The following is a 20,648-nucleotide window of genomic DNA, read 5'->3' as shown; positions in this document are numbered from 1 at the left end:
AATCACTTTATAGTGATTAAAGACTAAACATAGAATCTGTTGATTCGAACCAAGATAAAAATCCGTTTGCGCAATTTTCTTTATCCTTATATTTTTTCTTATTAACTGTTCGATAAAAGTTATGAAATAAAATTATAATTTTTAAAAAACCAATTAACCTCTTCCCTTTTAGTTATTGATTGTTTTAACGCTTTTAAACATTTTGATACACTATACCAATCTCAACATTTTCAACTATTTTTTGTAATATACAATACATTTAATGAGACAAATCATAAAAACAAAATCTAAATTTGACTTTTGTATAAATAATATAATATATATATATATATATTATATTAACAACAAAGAATTAAACGCTTTTTTATATTGTAAAACGTTAAATTTAATCATATTAAGTAATTCTCTTTTACAAAATGTTTGTATGATTATAATATATTATTATTAATAAGCACTTACGATCTATAAACGCCAAGCTTTTAGTAATAATTTTAGATATAAAAACAAAATATCTTTTTATTACTTAGAGTAATAAATATTTTTCAATAAAATAATTACTTATACATAATATACATATCATCTTATTAAACTGGTGTGAAAATTCGTGTGAAAAAGGGAAACTAAGAAGTGGCCTCTTCTATGCTAGCTATTCATCTAAGTGAAGAAAGTTCACATTAGAGGAGTTCATTTAATATGTGGGGATGCATGAGGAAGAAAAGAGAAGTTCGTGGCTGAAATTTGGAATTAGCTGAAAATTCAAAGCAAAGAAAAAAGGCATTGGAATTTGGAAATGTAAAATAGCGTGTTTTATTTGTCTCAAAGTTTGGCTCTTGACTTGTGAGTTTATCCTTCCAATTCAAATCATATTTCCTTTTTTATTAGATTCTATTCGAATCAAAGTATGCAATAAGGTAAAGGAAAAAGACAAACGAAAATACTGATTAGCTGGTTTTTATCTTAATAATCACGTTCTAAATCATAATTCTTAATATCCTAGAATCATAATTATTCATTTTGTTTTGCTAAAGTCCATTCAAATATGCCAGCCATGAATAGCCGCATAATCAACTTTGGCTATAAAAGCTTGACTTCCCATTTCTTGAAAAGATAAGAACGGAAACAACAATGGCCGATTCGATGGCAAAATTACTTTTCTTTTCTGTCACCGTTTTCACTTCAATTTTCCCTGCTTCAACTTCTGGTTCTGCTCGCCTTGATCAAGGTTTCCGTCAATGTTTTCAGGCAATTTTAGGGAACAACACAACTTCAGAAGTAACATTCAGTAAAAGTAGTTCCTCTTATGAACCACTTTTGAATTCTTCTATAAGAAATGCCAGATTCCTAAGCAGTTCAGTCCCAAAACCAGATCTTATTGTCACTCCACAAAGCCTATTCCACATCCAAGTAGCACTGCTTTGCTCAAAGAAAAACAACTTAGAAGTAAGAGTTCGAAGTGGGGGCCATGACTATGAGGGCCTTTCTTATGTTTCTCACGTTCCATTCGTCATCATTGATCTTATCAACCTTAGGTCAATAACCATCAATATGGACGAAGAAAGTGCATGGGTTCAATCAGGTGCTACAGTTGGAGAACTCTATTATGCAATTGCACACAAAAGTAAGGTCCATGGGTTCCCTGCTGGAAGTTGCTCCACCGTGGGTGTTGGAGGGCACTTCAGTGGAGGAGGGTTTGGAACAATTTTCAGAAAATATGGCTTAGCTTCTGATAATGTCATTGATGCCCAGATAATAGATGTGAATGGAAAGATACGGAATAGAACACTGATGGGAGAAGATCTCTTTTGGGCCATAAGAGGAGGGGGAGGGTCAAGCTTTGGAGTCATTACTGCATGGAAAATCAAGCTTGTACGTGTTCCTTCAACAGTGACAGTTTTTGATGTTTCAAGGTCCTTGGAACAAGGTGCCACTGAACTTTTCCACAAGTGGCAAATTGTTGCTCCCAAACTTCCTGCAGAACTTTTTCTGCACGTTGTTGTGGGAGTTTCCAATTCAGGTTCTCAGGGTGGAAAAACTGTGGTTGTTTCCTTCACAGGATTGTACCTTGGGACAGCTCAGAATCTCCTTCCTTTGATGCAAAACAGTTTTTCAGAACTGGGTTTGCAGCACAACAACTTCACCCAGATGACTTGGATTCAATCTGTTCTTTACTTTGCAGGCCACTCAATAGATGAATCGTTGGAGGTCTTGCTCAGGAGAAATCAAACATCTTCAAGTTTCAAAGCAAAATCTGATTTTGTTAAGGAACCAATTCCCTTAGTTGGCTTAGTTGGGCTATGGAATATGCTGCTATTGGAGAACTCACCACTGTTGATCTTCACACCATATGGTGGAAAAATGAGTGAGATTTCAGAATCAGAAACTCCTTTTCCGCACAGAAAAGGGAACTTATATGGTATTCAGTATTCGGTGAATTTGGGTTCAAATGAAGAAGCCCCAAAGCATTTATATTGGATAAGAAGATTGTATGAATATATGGCACCCTACGTGTCAAAGTTGCCAAGACAGTCATATTTGAATTACAGGGACCTTGATTTGGGTGTGAACCAAGGAAAAATGGACTATGAAACAGCAAAACCATGGGGTTTGAAATATTTCAATAAGAATTTTGAAAGACTGACACAAGTGAAGGCCAGGGTTGATCCTGGAAACTTTTTCAGGGATGAGCAGAGCATTCCACCATTGTAGAAGAAGATGGAAATCACAAATAATAAATTACTAAAATTTGCGAACATATAACTGTAAATTTTTGCACTTGCTGTAGTCCTGATTATTGAAGAAGTTGTGTTGTAAATTCTCAATGCATGAATTCATAATGAAAAGTGCACTCTTGCAAGATTAATATTTGACCTCTTCTACGAGCTTATAGCATTGATAAAAATTGAGGGAGATTTATTTTACGTTCATATTCTGTAAGTTTTAAATAGACATTCAAATATAATTTCAATAAAAAATATTCATTTCATTTGTGTTTTCAATAAAGTGATTTTATTTACTTTATTTCATCTTAAATATCATATTTACTAAATCTGAAAAAAAATTATGAGAATTACAAATTAAAATGTTAAAATATAAAATGAAAAATTGATCAAATAAAACAAAAAAAAAATGACTATTTTTTCTAAAGTCTTCTTAAATTAAAAGATTTACGATGAGAGTGGAAATGACTATTGCTTCAATATTAGCGTAGACTTGTTGTATGCTCATAAAGTAGAAACTTTTAACATTCATATAATTTTATTTTCAGGCCTTTACGAGTCTTCTTCTCATGGATGAGTGCGAGAGGTAGCTCTCGTTCTTCTTCTTGCTCCTCCTATCTTTGTTCTTGGCCTCCAAGTCTTTCAAGACTTCAAAGTTTGTTGAGATAAAATTAAATGTTTAACAAACCAAGTTTTAAAGTTTATCAAATAACACTCAACAAAATATTATTTATAGAGGAAAATGTTTAAGGAAAGAAAATGATTTTTTTTTTAATATATCATCTAATAGACAATCATTGTAACAAATAATGTTTTACAAACAAAGTGAACATCTAAAAGTCAACTCGTCACAAAAAAAGTTTTATTAAGAAAAATGTCTTTCTCTAACTCAAACATCGTTTTTATCTAAAGTCTTATGAAATGTATCATTTAAAGAAAAATGTTAAACAACATTTTGAAAAGCATATGTAAACATCTAATCAATAGAATATCTAAAAAGAATGTCTAAATATTACTCAGATTAATATGAAAACTCTTAGAAGAATCTCTTAACATCTATGCATGATTAAATGTGAAAAGTTGTTTTAAGCTATAGTGTTTAGAGGAGAAATACTTTGAAAAGTCTGCAGTCAATTTTCTAAACCAAGTAATATAAATGAATTGGAAAATCATAAACAATGTCTAAAAGAAAATATATTTCTTAAAAATCATTTAATAGACTATATGAGCAAAACACGCTAGAAATCTTAAGGAAAAACTAAACGTAGCTTAGTTTGAGTGAACCAATAAAAAAATAACCTTGTTTTTTTTTATCTACGTTCCTAAACGCTTTCCTAAATACTGTTTGAAAACGTCCATATTTTTGACCCCTACACTTATCATTTTGCATTCCTGGACAAAACTTAGTAATTTTAAAACTTTATTCTAGATCAATATTCATATCAACATTAAACCAAAAGAAAAGAACTTCACTGGAAACTAATCAACTTTCTAAATCAAGTTGCCATGAATCTTGCGCATGAGAATACTCTATTTTAAGTACATGAGTTAATCTTTTGAATTTACCAAGAAGCCAAGTATGAAAGAGATCACTCAAGTGAAAATGTATATCACGAACCAATGCTCTCTTATGTGTTTAGGCTTGTGTTTGCACTCAAAATACTTATGTATGTAAACACTACCATAACTTAGCAAGATTTTAATATTCACATACTTTTGGAAAACATGCATTCAAAGATCATGAGTACCATAGAATGAGGCTGTAAGGCATAAAAGAAAATCCACATAGGAAGGAAACCTCTACTATTTAGTCACAAATGCATTGTTGAGAATTTACTGGACAATTTATAAAAATTGAGTTGTACCCCTATTTGAAAGCATATTTTAAGAGAAAGTAATAGAGATTTTAGGTACTATTAGAAAACTCTTTAGACATATTTTCTCTGTACTTATTGAATATCTTTTAAGTAGAAGACGAGGCATGGCTATAAAGGTTGTATCCATTATGAGTAGCTAAAACTCTCTTGTGTTGAACCTAAAATGTAATCCTTTGAAACTCTTCTATATCGGTAATGTTGTATTTATCAAAAGTATGCTTCTATTACATGTTTGTAAATTAGTTTATGTTTGTTGTTGGATGAACTTATCATTCCTCTTATTTCACTAGCTTGGGATTGAGTGGGAGCTAGTTCCAAGTTATGTTCAACCAATTTTCCTCATGGTTTTAAATAATATGAATATATTTAAGACTCTAGTTAGTTATAAAGTCTTGATCTTAATGCAAGTGATTCATTCAACTAGTTACTAAGGAATCATATTAAAATTTGGTAATCTTAGCCTCTAAATATAAGGAATGAACCAAAAGTTACATTTAACAAGAACTCTTAGAACATGAATGATTGCTTCTTCATAAATATTGATTGGATTGGTACAAGAGATGAAAAATAAAAGTGAAATCTAGCTTCAATACATGTTTAGTATATTGAAGTCAACCTTTTGCTTAAACTATTTTTAACATATTTTTATTTCATTAAACTAACACTTTTTATACATGTTATATTTCTCATACAACCCAAAAATAAAATCAGTTTAAACTTTGTGTATTATGCTAAATCTATGTGGATACAACTCTTAATGTACTATTATCTATCCAATATACTTATTGGAAAAATTAATTACATTATAGCATCAATATTAATATGAGAATTTAAAACGAAATAAGACAATAATGTCACATATGACAATAGTGGGCGTCATTTATTATAAATATAAGAAAGATGAATTAATATATATTTAAGCAATGTTCAAATTATATAGTAATGAATGTTTATTTAAAAATTAACAAGGGTGTAATAGAATATAGCATCACTAAAAGATGATAGTAAAGGACGAAATTAAAACAAAAAAAAAAGTTAATAATCCATTTGGCTTCTACTGAACTTTAAGAAACTATATATTTTGGACAATTAGACGCTTTCAAAAAAGTTTAAAAATAGTAGGGACAAAAATATTGATATAAAAACAAAGATGAAAAACCAAATTAACATATCGTTGTTAAGTTCGTCAAGTTACTATAAGTTACTATCTATTAATCCATTTTGTCACATTTGTCTGACGGACTAGCCTATGATTTTAATTATGATAATTTGTGTTGTGTTTGAAAACTTATAATTTGAAAAATAACTTTTATAAATTAAGCATAAATTATTATTAATAATTCAGTAAGTAAACAAGAGAAAATGTTACTTTTTTTAATTTATCTACTAAATCATTAATTGATATTTGTAAAATATTTATATAATTAATTATATTTTATAACACATCACAACTCATTTGAAACAAAAAAAAAAAAGTATTTGAAACTAATAGAAACCAAAACACTGATATGATATAATAACATGGGTGAGAAAACAATTAAGTTGCACTTTCAGACAAAAAGATCCACCGTGTGTATAACAAAAGTGGGCGTCATTTATTATAAATATAAGAAAGATGAATATATATTTAAGCATAGGATGAGAGTCTAATTAAAATTATAAAGTAGATGAATGTTTATTTAAAAATTAACAAGGGTATAATAGAATATAGCATCACTAAAAGAGCATAGTAAAGGACGAAATATAAAAAAACAAAGGTTAATAATACATTCAGCTTCTACTGAAATTATAGAAACTATATATTTTAAAAAGGAGTTTGAAAATTGTAGGGGCAAAAATATTGATATCAAAATAAAGATGAAAACAAAAATGAACTTATCGTTGTTAAATTCGTCGTCAAGTTACTGTTTTTAATCTATTAATCTATTTTGTCACATTTGTCCAACGGACTAGCCTATGATTTAAATTATCATAATTTATATGTTGTGTTTGAATACTTGTAATTTGAAAATTAACTTTTATAAATTAAGCATCAATTATTATAAATAATTCAGTAAGTAAACAAGTGAAAATATTTTTAATTTATCTACTAAATCATGAATTGATATTTGTAAAATATTTACATAATTAATTATATTTTATAACACATATATAACACTTGAAACAAAAAAAAAAAAGTATTTGAAAATAATACAAACCAAAACACATGGGTGAGAAAACGAAGAAGTTGCACTTTCAGGCAAAAAACAAAAAAATCCACCGTGTGCATGTCTTGGCCCACCAAATGATTTCTTTTATTTTATATGTGTAAATTAAAATAAAAATCAAAGAAAAATAATTTTAGAATCACAATACATAAACTTAGAAGGGGTACATTTTAAACTAGAAAGAAGAAGAACCAACGACTGTAGTGAGGGAAGTGTGAGACGGGCATTAATGGATATTGTCTTGGTGTGATAATGTTGTTATGTGTTGTTGCTTAATTACCATGGTGAATGATTACGTTTTTCTGTATGTACTTATCTGTGTTGTTTAGGGCTTTCTTTCGTGGTAAATTCTATTGTAGGTCTCTATTGAAGTTATACTTTGTTGATCATTGCAATTGCCAATAAAAATAGGTGCATGTTTTCTTGAAGAGAGACATAGTGTGGTGGAAACATGAGTTTTGGGTTCCATTAAAAGAACAGAGATTAGTATAAATGTTGAAAATTTTCAAGTGTAATAGAGGGGCCGCGGTGCTATTAAAAAAGTCCATGTAAAACCATGAAAAGAGTAGTTCACGTGAACGCTTACAACTAAAGGTGGGTACCTTAATTTTGGGGTTTATATATTATTTGAGAAATTGTTATTTTGTGAAAAGTAAAGTTTGGGACCAAGAGAGATTGGTAAGAAAAAGATAAGTTACGTAAGAGGAGTGTGAGTAAGTAACTGCTTGTGGTTAAAATGAAATAAAATAAAATAAAAGTAGGAAAATGATTATTGTTTAACGTAAGAGTTTATACAATGGGTTTTAGGAATATGGGTTGATCACGTTGGGCCACATAGGTACTTAATAATTTGGATCCACTTAGGTTTAGTAGTTTATTATTATTCACCCAGTGAAGCTATATGAGAATAGAATGGTGGGGTGTATACTTGTTCGGTAAAGTTCCAAGAGGGTGGTTGAAAACATATACTTGGTTGGTGAAGCTCTAAGAGAGTGGTGAAAAGTGTAAACTGAAGTACTTGAAAAACACTGGAAGGGAGATTGAATAGTGTTAATGGAAAAATTATTTTCTCAACCCTTCTAATATAGCATGTTGTAGAACTTTATGATTTTCTTTAAAATACGTAGACGCTCTACCTAATAAAAGATTGTCAACCCTTCTAATATAACATGTCGTTCTATTTAGAATGTACACTGTGGAGCTTATAGGAACTTCCTTTGTTTAATATTAACCGTTTAGCTTGGAAAGTTCATGCATTTAGAAATAAAAACTCAAATTTAGGTTTTGTAAGAGAAGTGTTTAGGCAAGAGAGGAAGTAATTGCACAAATATTTTATATTGGTTCACTCACACTAAGCTACATCAAATCTCCTATAACCTTAAAGGGTTTCACTATAATCTTCAACAATAATACAACTAATTATTCTCACCACTTCTGGTATCCTTAGACGCTCCTGGTATCCACTTAATACACCATTTAGTTGAGTTTCACACGCTCTTGGTTGTGCAATATTCTTCACCACTCCTGGTATTTCTAGATAATCCTGATATCAACCTGATACACCATCACTACAAGAAACATCACTACAAGAAAAATCATTATTACATACGACCAAAATCCGTATATAATCACCAAAAACGGCCAAAATCCGTATATAATCACCAACATTCGTATATAAAGTGATATTATATACGGATTACATACGGCCAAAAATCCGTATATAATAGGGGCGTAGATAACATTACATACGGATAATCCGTATGTAAATTAGATACGGATAATCCGTATGTAATATCCATATATAAATTATATACGGATAATCCGTATATAATATCCGTATATAATTATATACGAAAAAATCCATATATAATATCCGTATATAATTTATATACGGAAAATCCATATATAATATCCGTATATAAATAATCTCATTAACTTTCGAAATAACAATACAAATACTGTAATATTACAAGATCGTTACATCAATCAATCGTAAACTACTTAAAAACTGCAAAAGAATAAACATTGGCATTGTATTCTACTGTAGCACAAGAATCAAAGAATAAACATGACAATGAAATCTACCATGTAGACTTTAATCAAATTGAGCATCTTCTACATGCAACAATAAATAAAGATTACACCATGACATCAATCTTAAAACTGACATGCAAATTTTAAGAAAAGAGAAAGACTAAGACTATACCAGCTTGTGCAAATGAATGATAGAGAACAATTATATCTATCCAAAGGATACAAGGATTTTAAAAGAATGATGGATAGTAACCTAAAGGCAGTAGTAACGTCACTCCTTTCATGAAATGATACACATGGATTAGACAATAATGAGGATCCAGATATTTCTCTTTTTCTGGAATCCGTAAACAATAAGAACATCAACTTATTTATAGTCATATAAATTGAAATGAATAATTGATCATGCATTTCGAAGAATACTAATGTAATCATTTGAGTAAATTCCAAAGCAAGAACACTTTGTGGATTAAAAGCTAACACCTCCCTTCCTAGTCCACTCAAAAAAAGAATGAGACTACTACTTCTTCTGCACATAGAGTCCAGTATTGTTATTAATGTTTTCAATCTTTTCATTGGGAAGAAAACATACACAAACTAAGAGGAAAGGAAACAACTAATTGTAACATCACAAGTAAATGTGAATTTAGTCTTAATTTAAATTTATTTAACAATGAAAATAAAAACATTATTGAGACCCCTTATTTCTATCTATTAAATGTTTATTTTTTTATATACTTTTTAGTTTATATACTTTTTAGTTTATAAATAATAAACAATATTTGAATACACGAAGTTTTAAGATAAAATTATAATTCAAAAAACTATTCATCTTCTTTTACAAATTAAGATATTTTATATATATATATATATATATATATATATATATATATATTTATTTATTTATTTATTTATTTATTTATGTATGTGAATATAACAGTATTAAGGTTATTAATAAGTTTAACTTCTTTATAAAAAGTATGATTCTATAGTAAAGTATGTTTAGATAGAAAAACACATTTCCATTTACTAACAACAAATTATAATTTACTTAATAGAGGAATCTTGTCGATAGTAAAAGATATGTCATATATGAAACTGCTTAAAAGTCAATAACCAATTTGAGTATTAACCTCATACGCTGCCTAGTAATCCTTAACTCACATAAGTTAATCAACAAGTGTTTGAATTCTCTTTTGAATGTGCAATCAATATAATTGCTTAAAAGTCAATAAACAATTATTCTCACGGGGTGGATAATGTACAATACAATTCAATCTACAGACTCGATAAGTTTTTTTCTCTCTTTTCTCTCTAATTACAAATAGTAAGCTTATCTTATAATGAAGCTGGAGAATATTTCTATACTTGAGCTTTTTCTCTTCTCAAATATTCTCATTTGAGTTCTTGAGCTCTTTTGTGCTTTTCTCTGGATGATATTCACTTATGCTCTTTTTCTCTTTTTATGCTTTTCTCTTCGTAGCTTATTCTCTTGATACTTTCTTTAAATCATCTTTTACTTAAAGGCTTCTCAAAAGATATCCATTAAACTAAGCTTTTGCCTTGCTTCTTATGTATTCATAGTCTTGTTGTATGAAGCAGTCGTTGGTTAAAGTCAACTTGTTAGAAAAAGCTTTCTTTTTTAGTACTTTGACAAAAATAGGTTGTATTATTTATCTAGCTCAACTTTAGATGGAGAGAACAATTTGTGAATGTGTTCTTTGTTTCTAACGTCCACTTTTGATATGTATCAGATGGAGCAAATGGATGCATGTAGTAGGTTATCTGCATAAAGTAAAGTAGATATGCATGCAGTAGATATGTATTTTCTCTTATCACTTTTGTTGTTTTTGAAAGTTGAGCATCGATTGGTTTAGGTATTCGATGTAATATTCTTTCCCATTTGTTAGAAAAATGATGAAGATAAAGTTTTGATGATGCCCAAATCAAGTCAAGATACATCAAGATTCATGAAGATCCTTTGAAGACTTGCTTTTGTTATAAAAAGCTTTTATAATAATTGTAGTTTGATGTTTAGGACATAGGTTTGTTTTAGGTTTTGATCTTGTACATTCATACTTTGTATTTGTTGTTCAGAATAAAAAAAACGCACGGTTTTAATCGATTAAATCAAGTATTAATCGATTAAAACGTTGTAGGTGCTGAAAACTCAACTGGCACGAAAATAATCGATTAATACCTATTTTAATCGATTAGCTAATCGACTAATCCTAAGAATAGTCGATTAAAACTAACCATTAGAGTTTTCTGGTTTATGAAAACTAGCCATTGTACTCATTTTAATCGATTAACAGTAATATTAATCGATTAAAAGCGTTAAATGGCTAGTTACGAAGAATGGAAGAGTATTTTCTTGAGTCTATAAATAAGCTCTCCTTATCCATCAACAACAACTCTTCCCTTGTGCTCAAATACTCAGAACTCTTTAAGAATTGTGTGCTCTTGTTCAGATAAGGAAACTCTCGTTTGTGGTGTTGGTATATTGCTACTACGGTGACGGAGGAAGAGCTAGTTCATCCTTGGTGCGTCTGAGGAGGTGTGTGGAAGAGGATCATCCTTTGTGAAGTATTCAGAGGAGGTGTTTCATCCTTCGTGAAGTATTTGGAGGAGGTGTCTCGTCCTTTGTGAAGATTCAAAGGAGGTGCAGGTTAATCTCTTATGGTATCAAGAGAGGTGGTTTCTAAACTCTTACAAGTTGTTTCTTTGTAATTGTTTTGTGATTAGTGAATTTTTTATCTTGGTTTGAGATAAGCGACTGGACGTAGGATTGGTAAGATCCGAACCAATATAAAAATCATCTGTGCAAATTTATGTCAACCTTACTCTTGTTATTTATCTTTTTTATTTGTTTAGTAAGTTTAATTGAGTAGAAATTAAAAGGTACACGTTTATATTAAAACCCCTCTTGGTTTGTTTTTCCACGCTAACCATTCCGCTGCAGCCGCTCTACACCATTTTTACATAAGGTAGGTTCATAAATTGAAATAAAACCAAGACAAATACATAACAACACTAAACATAGGAAATAAAATGAAAATCAAACCACGAAAAGATCCACGGGATAGTTAAAATGTAGAAGGATTTTGGTGAATGAAGGTTGTAGCGTTTTGAAAGGGTACGAAATCCAAATGTATCAACCTTTTTCTTTGTGTTACTATGATTCCTTCAAGCTTTTCAACATGACAAAGAATCAAATCACAAAGAAATGACTCCTTTATGTGACCTTGAAGGAGCTAATAGTAGCACAAAGAAAAAAGTTAACATAGAAAAAGAATAATTGTTGTTACGAGAAATTTTATAAATGGAGGTGAAGAGGTTATCTAAGACTCTGAATTTTGAAAGGGTGCGAAATCCAAATATCAACCGTTTTCTTTGAGTTTGTATCACTCCTTCAAGCTTTTCAACATGACAAAGTACCAAACCACAAAGAAATGACTCGTTTTTGTGAACTTGAAGGAGCTAATACAAAATCAAAGAAAAAAGTTAACACAAAGAAACCTTGAAGGAGTAGTTAAGAGAAATTTTATAAAAGGAGGTATAGAGGTTATCCAAGGCTCCGAAATTGTATTTATAGAGAAAAAGAATAACTGTTGGGAGAAACTCACGTCCACTCCCCAAAAAGTTTGACATGATATGGGTGATGTCAACATCCAATTTCGTCCGGGAAGTTAAATAATTAAAATTAAAGAATAAAAGAATAATAATTAATGGTGGGTAAAGAAAAAAAGAAAAAAGAAAATAATAAAATAATTTTCCTTAATGCAGGACACATCACTTTAGAATGTTTTCGAAATATTAATTTAATATGGTAATAATTTGAATCAATTTTCTGCCAATTATTATAATCAATGCCGTGAATATTATCTGATTTATTTTTCTTGCAATCAAGACAATTCCTTTCCTTATTTTTTTCCACTGTCAATTAATTCTCATTTAAGACAAGATTTTCATAATATTACAATGAGTGTATATAAATACGCACCCTGTGAAAGAGAAAGAATATGAAAGAAAGGAGAGAGACTTGCAGAAACAATAGAAAGAAAGAAAGAAAGTATATAGAAAATTAGGTTTTCACACATGAGGGTTTTGTCAACCGCAATCACCAAAGATGATACAAGGGAGTACCGAAAACTAAAAAGGTATGTCATCTCTGCACCATTCTTTTTCTTTTTATTATTCTTTGAACTTATTTTTTCAGAAAGGTTTCTTTTACTACACACAAATAATGTTTTAAAAATAATAAAATAAAGGGTTCTTTTCCCACCATTCTTAAAATATAAAAAATAAATAATACTTAAAACAAAAAAAAGGTTAATTTTTGTTAAACTAAACCTTTTTTTACCAGAACTATGTGATCCCGGATTCTCCATCATATAGGAGCAAGGTCAATCCTTGTCGGGTTCACTTTTCAAAAATCTCAAACAATCAATATTTTTTTTTAAACAAACTCACAAACCTTTTTCTAGATAAAGAACTACGTGATCTCTAATTGTCCATTATAAATGGATATACGTAGAAGCAAGGTCAGTCCTTGTCGAGTTCATAAAACAAAAAATATTTTTTTGTTTTAATAATCTCTTTATATAATTATTTTTTTGGGAAAAATTAAATATTTTAATAAAACCACTTCAACTTTATACATTTAAGTAGAGGTACTGTCTTTGGGGGCAGGCGCGTTAGGGTGCTAATACCTTCCTCGCACGTAACCGATTCCCGAACCTGAAAATCTGTTTTTCGTAGACCATGCTTTTATTTTAGGGTTTTTCCATAGTTTTTCCATAATAAATTATGGTGGCGACTCCCAAAATAATTTTCCAGTAACCCGTTTGTTTTTCGGTTTGCTGTCCCGTCGCGATCCCGGTTGCGACACCTAGCGACTCCACTAGGGACGCTAGAGAATCAGGCCTTGTTAATTAAATGTGCAAAATTGATGTGGTTTTTCTTTATTTTATTTTATTTTCCCTTTGTCTCTATATATGATTTTCTTTATTCATTTTTGTATTTTATTTATATTCTTTATTATTGTTATTATTATTACTGTGTATATCATGAGTGGGACCCTATACCTGGGTCTGAGCGTAACATAGAATTAGAGGGGTAGCGGTGTCACGTCTGGACTATTTCTAGTTTGGCTATCGTGAGAACCTCAGTCAGTGTCTGTTCTTTTCACATGCAATTTCACACCTAGTTGCGTTTCAACTGTTGTGGAAAATGTTTTGAAAAGGACCATAGCACTCATGGCCTTGATTTTAGGTTTAGGAAGTCATCCCTGTGAGATTGCATATATAATGCTTAGACCTTAAGACATTGGATTTACCCTAAAAGCATAAAACATGTTGTCTTTTAATCATTATTTGTCACAGGCTTCTTCATGCATCATATGCATTAGCAACAATTTTATCTTTTTTCCTTCATTTTCTTTATAAATAACAATAAATGTGTCATGTTTTTATTTAAATAAAAAAACAAGAACAAAAATGTCATGCTTTAATGAATAAATAAATAAGGCAAAATAAACACTTTTTAGTCAAATGAATTAATAAAACTTTCATTTCTTTTGAAGCATTTATAACATGAAATCGCAAAAATAATTTTCTTTTTCATCATTTTCCATCATCCATTTTATTCATAAAAAAAATCAATTTACAAGGAACACTAACTTAAAGTTATCGCAAGTAATCTTTTAGCAAAAAAAAATAATAAATAAATAAAATCAAAAAAACAAAAAACCAGGGACAACTTATCTAAGTTAAGATTTTCAAAAATAAAGCGATCATAATTTAAGATGTGGACATGTTTCTTCATAAAAAGTTTATCATTCTTTGTAATCTATTTGGAGTCTTTAAAAACGTTGTTGACATCAGGATACAATATTCTTTTTTATGAAAAAGAAAGAATTGTTTTTTGAAAAAAAAAAAGAAAATTTCAAAACACAAGAAAAAAATCAAAATTTCAAAACTTAATTTTTTAAACATTTTCATTCAAGAGCTTTTTTTTAAGCCCATTGTGCTCAATTGAAAATTTTCTTCAAATTTCTTGAAAAAAAAAAACGAATGCAATAAGAGGAAAATATAAAAAAAAATATTTCTAAAATACTGTTTACAGTGATTAATCTTTAAAAACAGGCTGTGTTTCTTTTTTATCCATGCATGCATCTTATTTCTAAAACAACATATTTTATTAGAAATCTTGAAATGTCTTCTACACGTACCAAAGCAACAACTACTACTTATATAATATGTTTCAGTGTTGACTTACTCTAATATTGTGCTTTGCTTTGTTAATAAAAATCTGAAATCAGTAAAAATGGATGGAGAAAACAAGAGAAATAATAAAATAAAATAATTAATTTGATAAGCAACATGTAGTAAAAAACATAAAAATAAAAATAAGTAACAGGAACTTTAAAACAGAAAAGATTTTAATTTCTCAATAAGATTAAAACATGTATGACCTCAGCCAACAATTTAGTAACGGGCAAAGATAATAATTAGTATAATTAATGAATAATTAATTGAAGTAATAAAAAGCATTAATTAATAATTAATAAAAATAATATAAATTATTAATGAGTATAATCGGAATAACAAAACCACTTATTGATGACGAATAAGAATATTAAATATTATTAATATAGAAAAATTTTAACATGTAGACAAATTTTTTACGTAACACTTCTGATAATTATCTATTGTTATATAGAAACAGTATCTATGGATTATTTTCTAGGTCTCATTACCCACGAATCATCCGTATATAAAATTACAAATGAAAATTAATATGTAAAGCTACAGGCGCTTGTCCTATATACCAAAAAATTTTATATGTATTTTATCGATCATTTTCAGTTACATACGAAATTTTTACTTACATATAAGTTTTATCCTTAAAAAATTGAATTATTTTATATTTTATATAAATAAAAAATAAATAAATAAATAAATATATATATATATATATATATATATATATATATATATATATATAGTATATGTGTGTGTAGGTGGTAGGGGTTGAAGGTGGGAAGTGAGAGAGGACTCGCAAGTCCAATCAATATTAATTATATTTTTAATTATTTTATTTATAATAAGATTATTTTAAGGTAAAAATTGAAATGGTTTTATAAAACCGTTGACTGATGAATTAGTCTAGTCTGTTGGCTTCCAGGAATGGAGAATGTTGACTTTATTATTAAATATTGGTTGTTTTACGTTCATATTTATTTAATTTCTATTCCATCATAAAGTATACATTAAAAATATAAAAGACTATATTAGAGATTGAAACACACCAATTTATTATACCCTTCCAACCATTAAATAAATAAAATTTAAATTAGACAAATTTTGTACGAGATTGTTGTATCCATATGTGTTTAATATAGAATTTCTCGCCTATTATAGAATTAAATAACTTTTAATGGATAACTTATGTTAAAGACATATATGCATATTCAAACTTCCAAAATAAGCATGCGCTGATTTTTATTTTTTTTTTATATAGCCAAAATTTCGTAACGTATACTTGCGTTGACCAATCTAGTGCCTACACTTTCTTAACATGAAACCCCAGACTCCTATAAATTCGACATTCGGCATTCTTCATGCTCAACTTTGAAGCTCTCGTATGAACAACAAAGCATACCCGAAAATGAAACATTTAAGCTTTTCTTTTTCCGTCATTACTGTCATTGCTCTTTTATTTTCACTTGCACTTTCTTCAGCAGATTCTCATGAAAATTTTCTTCAATGTCTTTACAATCATCCCGAAAACACCACCTCAATCTCCAGCATTGTTTACACTCAAACCAACTCTTCGTACTCCTCTGTCCTAGATGTTTCCATCCAAAATCTTAGGTTCTTCAACGCAACCTCAAAACCCGTGGTCATCGTAACTCCACTCGTTGTTTCCCATGTTCAGGCCACCATAATCTGTGCCCGAAAACATGGCTTGCAGATTCGAACCCGAAGCGGAGGTCATGATTACGAGGGTCTCTCGTACGTTGCTGGAGTTCCATTTGTCGTCGTTGATCTCATAAAGATTCGAGAAATCGAAGTTGACGTAGAAAACAACACTGCATGGGTTCAAGCTGGGGCAACCCTCGGGGAACTTTACTACAAGATTAGTCAGAAAAGCAAAACACTAGGGTTTCCAGCAGGTGTGTGCCCCACTGTGGGCGTTGGGGGCCACATTAGCGGTGGTGGCTATGGATTCATGATTCGTAAATACGGTCTTGCTGCTGATCATGTAATTGATGCTAAGATTGTTGACGTCAATGGTAATCTCCTTGATAAAGAAACAATGGGCGAGGATCTATTTTGGGCCATTAGAGGCGGTGGTGGAGCAAGCTTTGGAGTTATGGTGGCTTGGAAGATAAAACTAGTTTCAGTTCCATCAATTGTGACAGTGTTTCGAGTCTCAAGGACGTTGGAAGAAAATGTAACGGGGATTATTCAACAGTGGCAGCGTAGGGCAAACAAACTTAACGAGAGCCTAACCATTAGGGTCAAAATAGGAAGGGTAAATTCAAGTAAAAGTGGGAATCTAACTGTTGGAGCACAGTTTGAATCCTTGTATCTGGGACGTATAGATGACCTCATTCCCTATATGCAAAAGAGCTTCCCGGAGTTGGGTTTGGTGAAAAAAGACTGCACTGAAATGAGTTGGTTAGAATCAATTCTCTTCATGGATGGATTGACAAACGGTCAATCTACCAATGCTTTGCTGAACAGAACTCAAAACGGTTTGTTTTTCTTCAAAGCAAAATCTGATTACGTGAGAGATCCTATTCCAAATGTTGGGTTAGAAGGGTTATGGCCTTTCTTACATGAAGATGTGGCTAAAGATGCTTACATTCAATTCACTCCTTATGGAGGCAGGATGGAAGAAATTTCAGAATCCGAAACTCCATTCCCACACAGATCTGGCAACTTATTCCACATTCAATACATTGTGTTTTGGCAAGAAAAAGGGGATGTGGCAGCACAGAGGCACGTGAACTGGATTAGAAGATTGTACAATTATACGGAAGCTTATGTTTCAAGGAATCCTAGATCTGCCTATCAGAATTATAGAGACCTTGACATCGGAGTTAATAACAATGGTTACACAAGCTACAACCAAGCCAGCATTTGGGGCTTTAAGTATTTTGGTAACAACTTTAACAGATTGGCTCGCGTGAAGACCAAGGTTGACCCTCGAAACTTCTTCAGGAACGAACAAAGCATACCTTCTCTTATATCGAAGGGACGAAAGTAGATTTGTTTGGGTGCACTACATGCCATTATAAAATAAGTTGTTGTTATTTTACTTTTGGAGAAGGGCACCACAACTTTTTTTCACTACAGAAAAATCATGTAATTATCCGCAGAAATAAAATATCGAATACATCCAAAATTAATTGGTATGTTTTTCTATAGATTATCGATGGGTTCAGATTTGTTAATAATGTCCTTTTTGAAAATAATTACCAGAGATAATTACTGACATTCCATATCCGCTAGTAATATGTGAAACAAATTCAAGTACAATGGGTAGTATTTGCTTTCTATCACATTGAACCTGAACAATCAAAGACAATCAAAGATAATCAAAATACAGAATCTAGATACACCCAAACATCAATCAAGCAATGCATTGGGCACAATAGAATTCATATCATTAAAAACATAATATAATCTCATAAGTACAAACATATATAAGTATATATAAATCCTATAATACTTACATAAACTAACTAAACTGTTGAAAAACAAGTAGGCTTCGTTTCATCACTAAGAAAGGGATGAATTGGTGAGGTTTCAAAATCAAAGTCTTTTTAAAATCTTTTTCACAAAGTATTATCCTTTACAAAGTTTCTTGAATCACAAGGAATGAAAAATATAAGTGCAGCGGAAAGTACAAAGTAGCCTATGAAAGCAGTAAAGTCGACTGAATGTAAAAGTGTAAGGCTAGAGAATTCAAATGCAAGTTTTTATACTGGTTTGGCCTCAATGCCTACATTCAGTGTCCTTCCACAATCTGGAAGCAAATGAACTATAATGATCAAGGTTTTTACAACAAGACTTTTATAGAGACCTCCACGTCAAAAACATAAAACACCTCTTTAACCCTCTAAACAAAATATAGGCAATACATACAACCAAGATCTGCAACAAGATATCCCCTCTTCTGCATTCTTTAACCCACTTTGAACAATCCTCAAAGTCCAGACTCCACGAGTCAACCCCCTACAGTCCCAAGAGGATAACAACCACAATCTTTACAAAGATTAAGAGAAATCTTGATCAGCAGACGTGCACCACAATGTGTAGGATGTGATAAGCCAGTAAGCACAAAAACCTTTCTCATTCAAAGAACCTCTTCAAAGATAGATCACCACGGTCATCTTGATGCGTTCTTGGAGCAAATTCTCAGAGATCACAATCTGTAAATCATAAATGAAAATGTTAGAATTACCAAAGTCTTTGTGATCAACTGAGGCACGTCTATTTATAGTTTTCTATAAATCAGACGCTCCTATAGTCGACTTGCCTACTAATAGAGTTGGCTATCCTTAGACAGTTATAACAGATAAGTCAAACAGTAGCAGTCAACAATAGACAAATTGATTTTGCATTTAATACAGTTGACTATCATCAATGTTTTAACTAACTTTTGAAATATAGTTGTTACTGTACACACACATTAACAAAATTTCAAACACACAACTAACTAAATCGGATCCACTGCGCATGTAGTCGACTTAGGCACATCAGCTTAGTTTGAAAAAGTTTTCAATGCAAAATCACTCACAACACTGCTTTTGAAAATATGTGCATAGTCATGAGTTTTAATCGACTTGCTTCATAATGAAGTCGATTTAAAAGTTACAGTTATGCCACACAATGTAAGTTCATAAAAGTGCATGTGGTTTTCTTATTCAAAAACATATGTAATGCAACCATAATTGATGTATCATATATAGGCTCAGAGAATGTGCATTCATATATCAAAATCAACACAAAACATGTTCAACAGAATATATCATTCAATAAGAACAAAACATGTAACATAATAACAAAACAAGTGTTATTAATAATGTGTTGTCATCATCAAAAACCAGAGTGACAAAAGCATTGTTAGATTAAGGTAAGCTAAAGCAGTGCTTCCCTCATCAACAATCTCAACAATCTCCCCCTTTTTTGATGATGCATAACCATGATTAATAAGTGATAACTCCTTATTTTTTGCATTTTTATTTGTGTTTAGGAGTCTAGGTTAACTTGTTTTTCTTTCTAATCGTTTAGAATTAGGTTAGTTTTAGGATTTTTCTTTAAAATTGTAGTTTTATGAAATTTTAGTTAAAAATAGGTTTAGTTGTAATTTTTAGTTTTGGTTAATAATAAGAAAATTATTTTTTTAGAAAATATTTTAATAAAAATGTTCTTGTTTTAATTAGATTTTAATTGCATGATTTTTTTCTTTCTCTTATTTGTGGATTGATTCTTATATTTTTTTTTTTGTGTAGATTGGGTCGTGTCTAAATTTGTTGAGCTGAAAGGATGAACCAATTAAGAAGCTTTGGGTCACTGCTTCCGAAATTGGGGTGGCAGAATTGAAACGCTGTTGTTGCTGGAATTGGACCATTTAATTGCAATTGGGTCAGCGGTGAAATGGGAGAAGCAAAGCACTTGGCTGCGAGCTTAAAGAGAATTGGGCCACTAGGCTGATCCTCCAATTAGTGAAACGGTAAGTTTTAGCATTGAGGCTACAACTGCCTAAGGGGGTTTCCTGTTCATGATTCATTTGGC

General features: G+C 30.6%; 2 protein-coding genes across 2 annotated transcripts; both read left to right on the top strand.

The window, feature by feature from the left end:
• Positions 1-1,126: 1,126 nt before the first annotated feature.
• On the top strand, positions 1,127-2,706 carry LOC106752813 (berberine bridge enzyme-like 18). The gene has a single exon (XM_014634585.2). It carries the CDS (start codon positions 1,138-1,140, stop codon positions 2,704-2,706), a length of 1,569 nt encoding a protein of 522 aa, XP_014490071.2. The 5' UTR covers positions 1,127-1,137.
• Positions 2,707-16,485: 13,779 nt separating this feature from the next.
• Positions 16,486-18,121, top strand: LOC106752866 (berberine bridge enzyme-like 15). Its single transcript, XM_014634636.2, has one exon. It carries the CDS (start codon positions 16,507-16,509, stop codon positions 18,112-18,114), a length of 1,608 nt encoding a protein of 535 aa, XP_014490122.1. The 5' UTR covers positions 16,486-16,506; the 3' UTR covers positions 18,115-18,121.
• Positions 18,122-20,648: the final 2,527 nt, after the last annotated feature.

The sequence above is a fragment of the Vigna radiata genome, unplaced genomic scaffold, assembly GCF_000741045.1.
Source record: "Vigna radiata var. radiata cultivar VC1973A unplaced genomic scaffold, Vradiata_ver6 scaffold_48, whole genome shotgun sequence".
Taxonomy (NCBI): Eukaryota; Viridiplantae; Streptophyta; class Magnoliopsida; order Fabales; family Fabaceae; genus Vigna; species Vigna radiata.
Note: the sequence above shows the minus strand (reverse complement) of the source record. Positions and strands in the feature narration are given on the sequence as shown.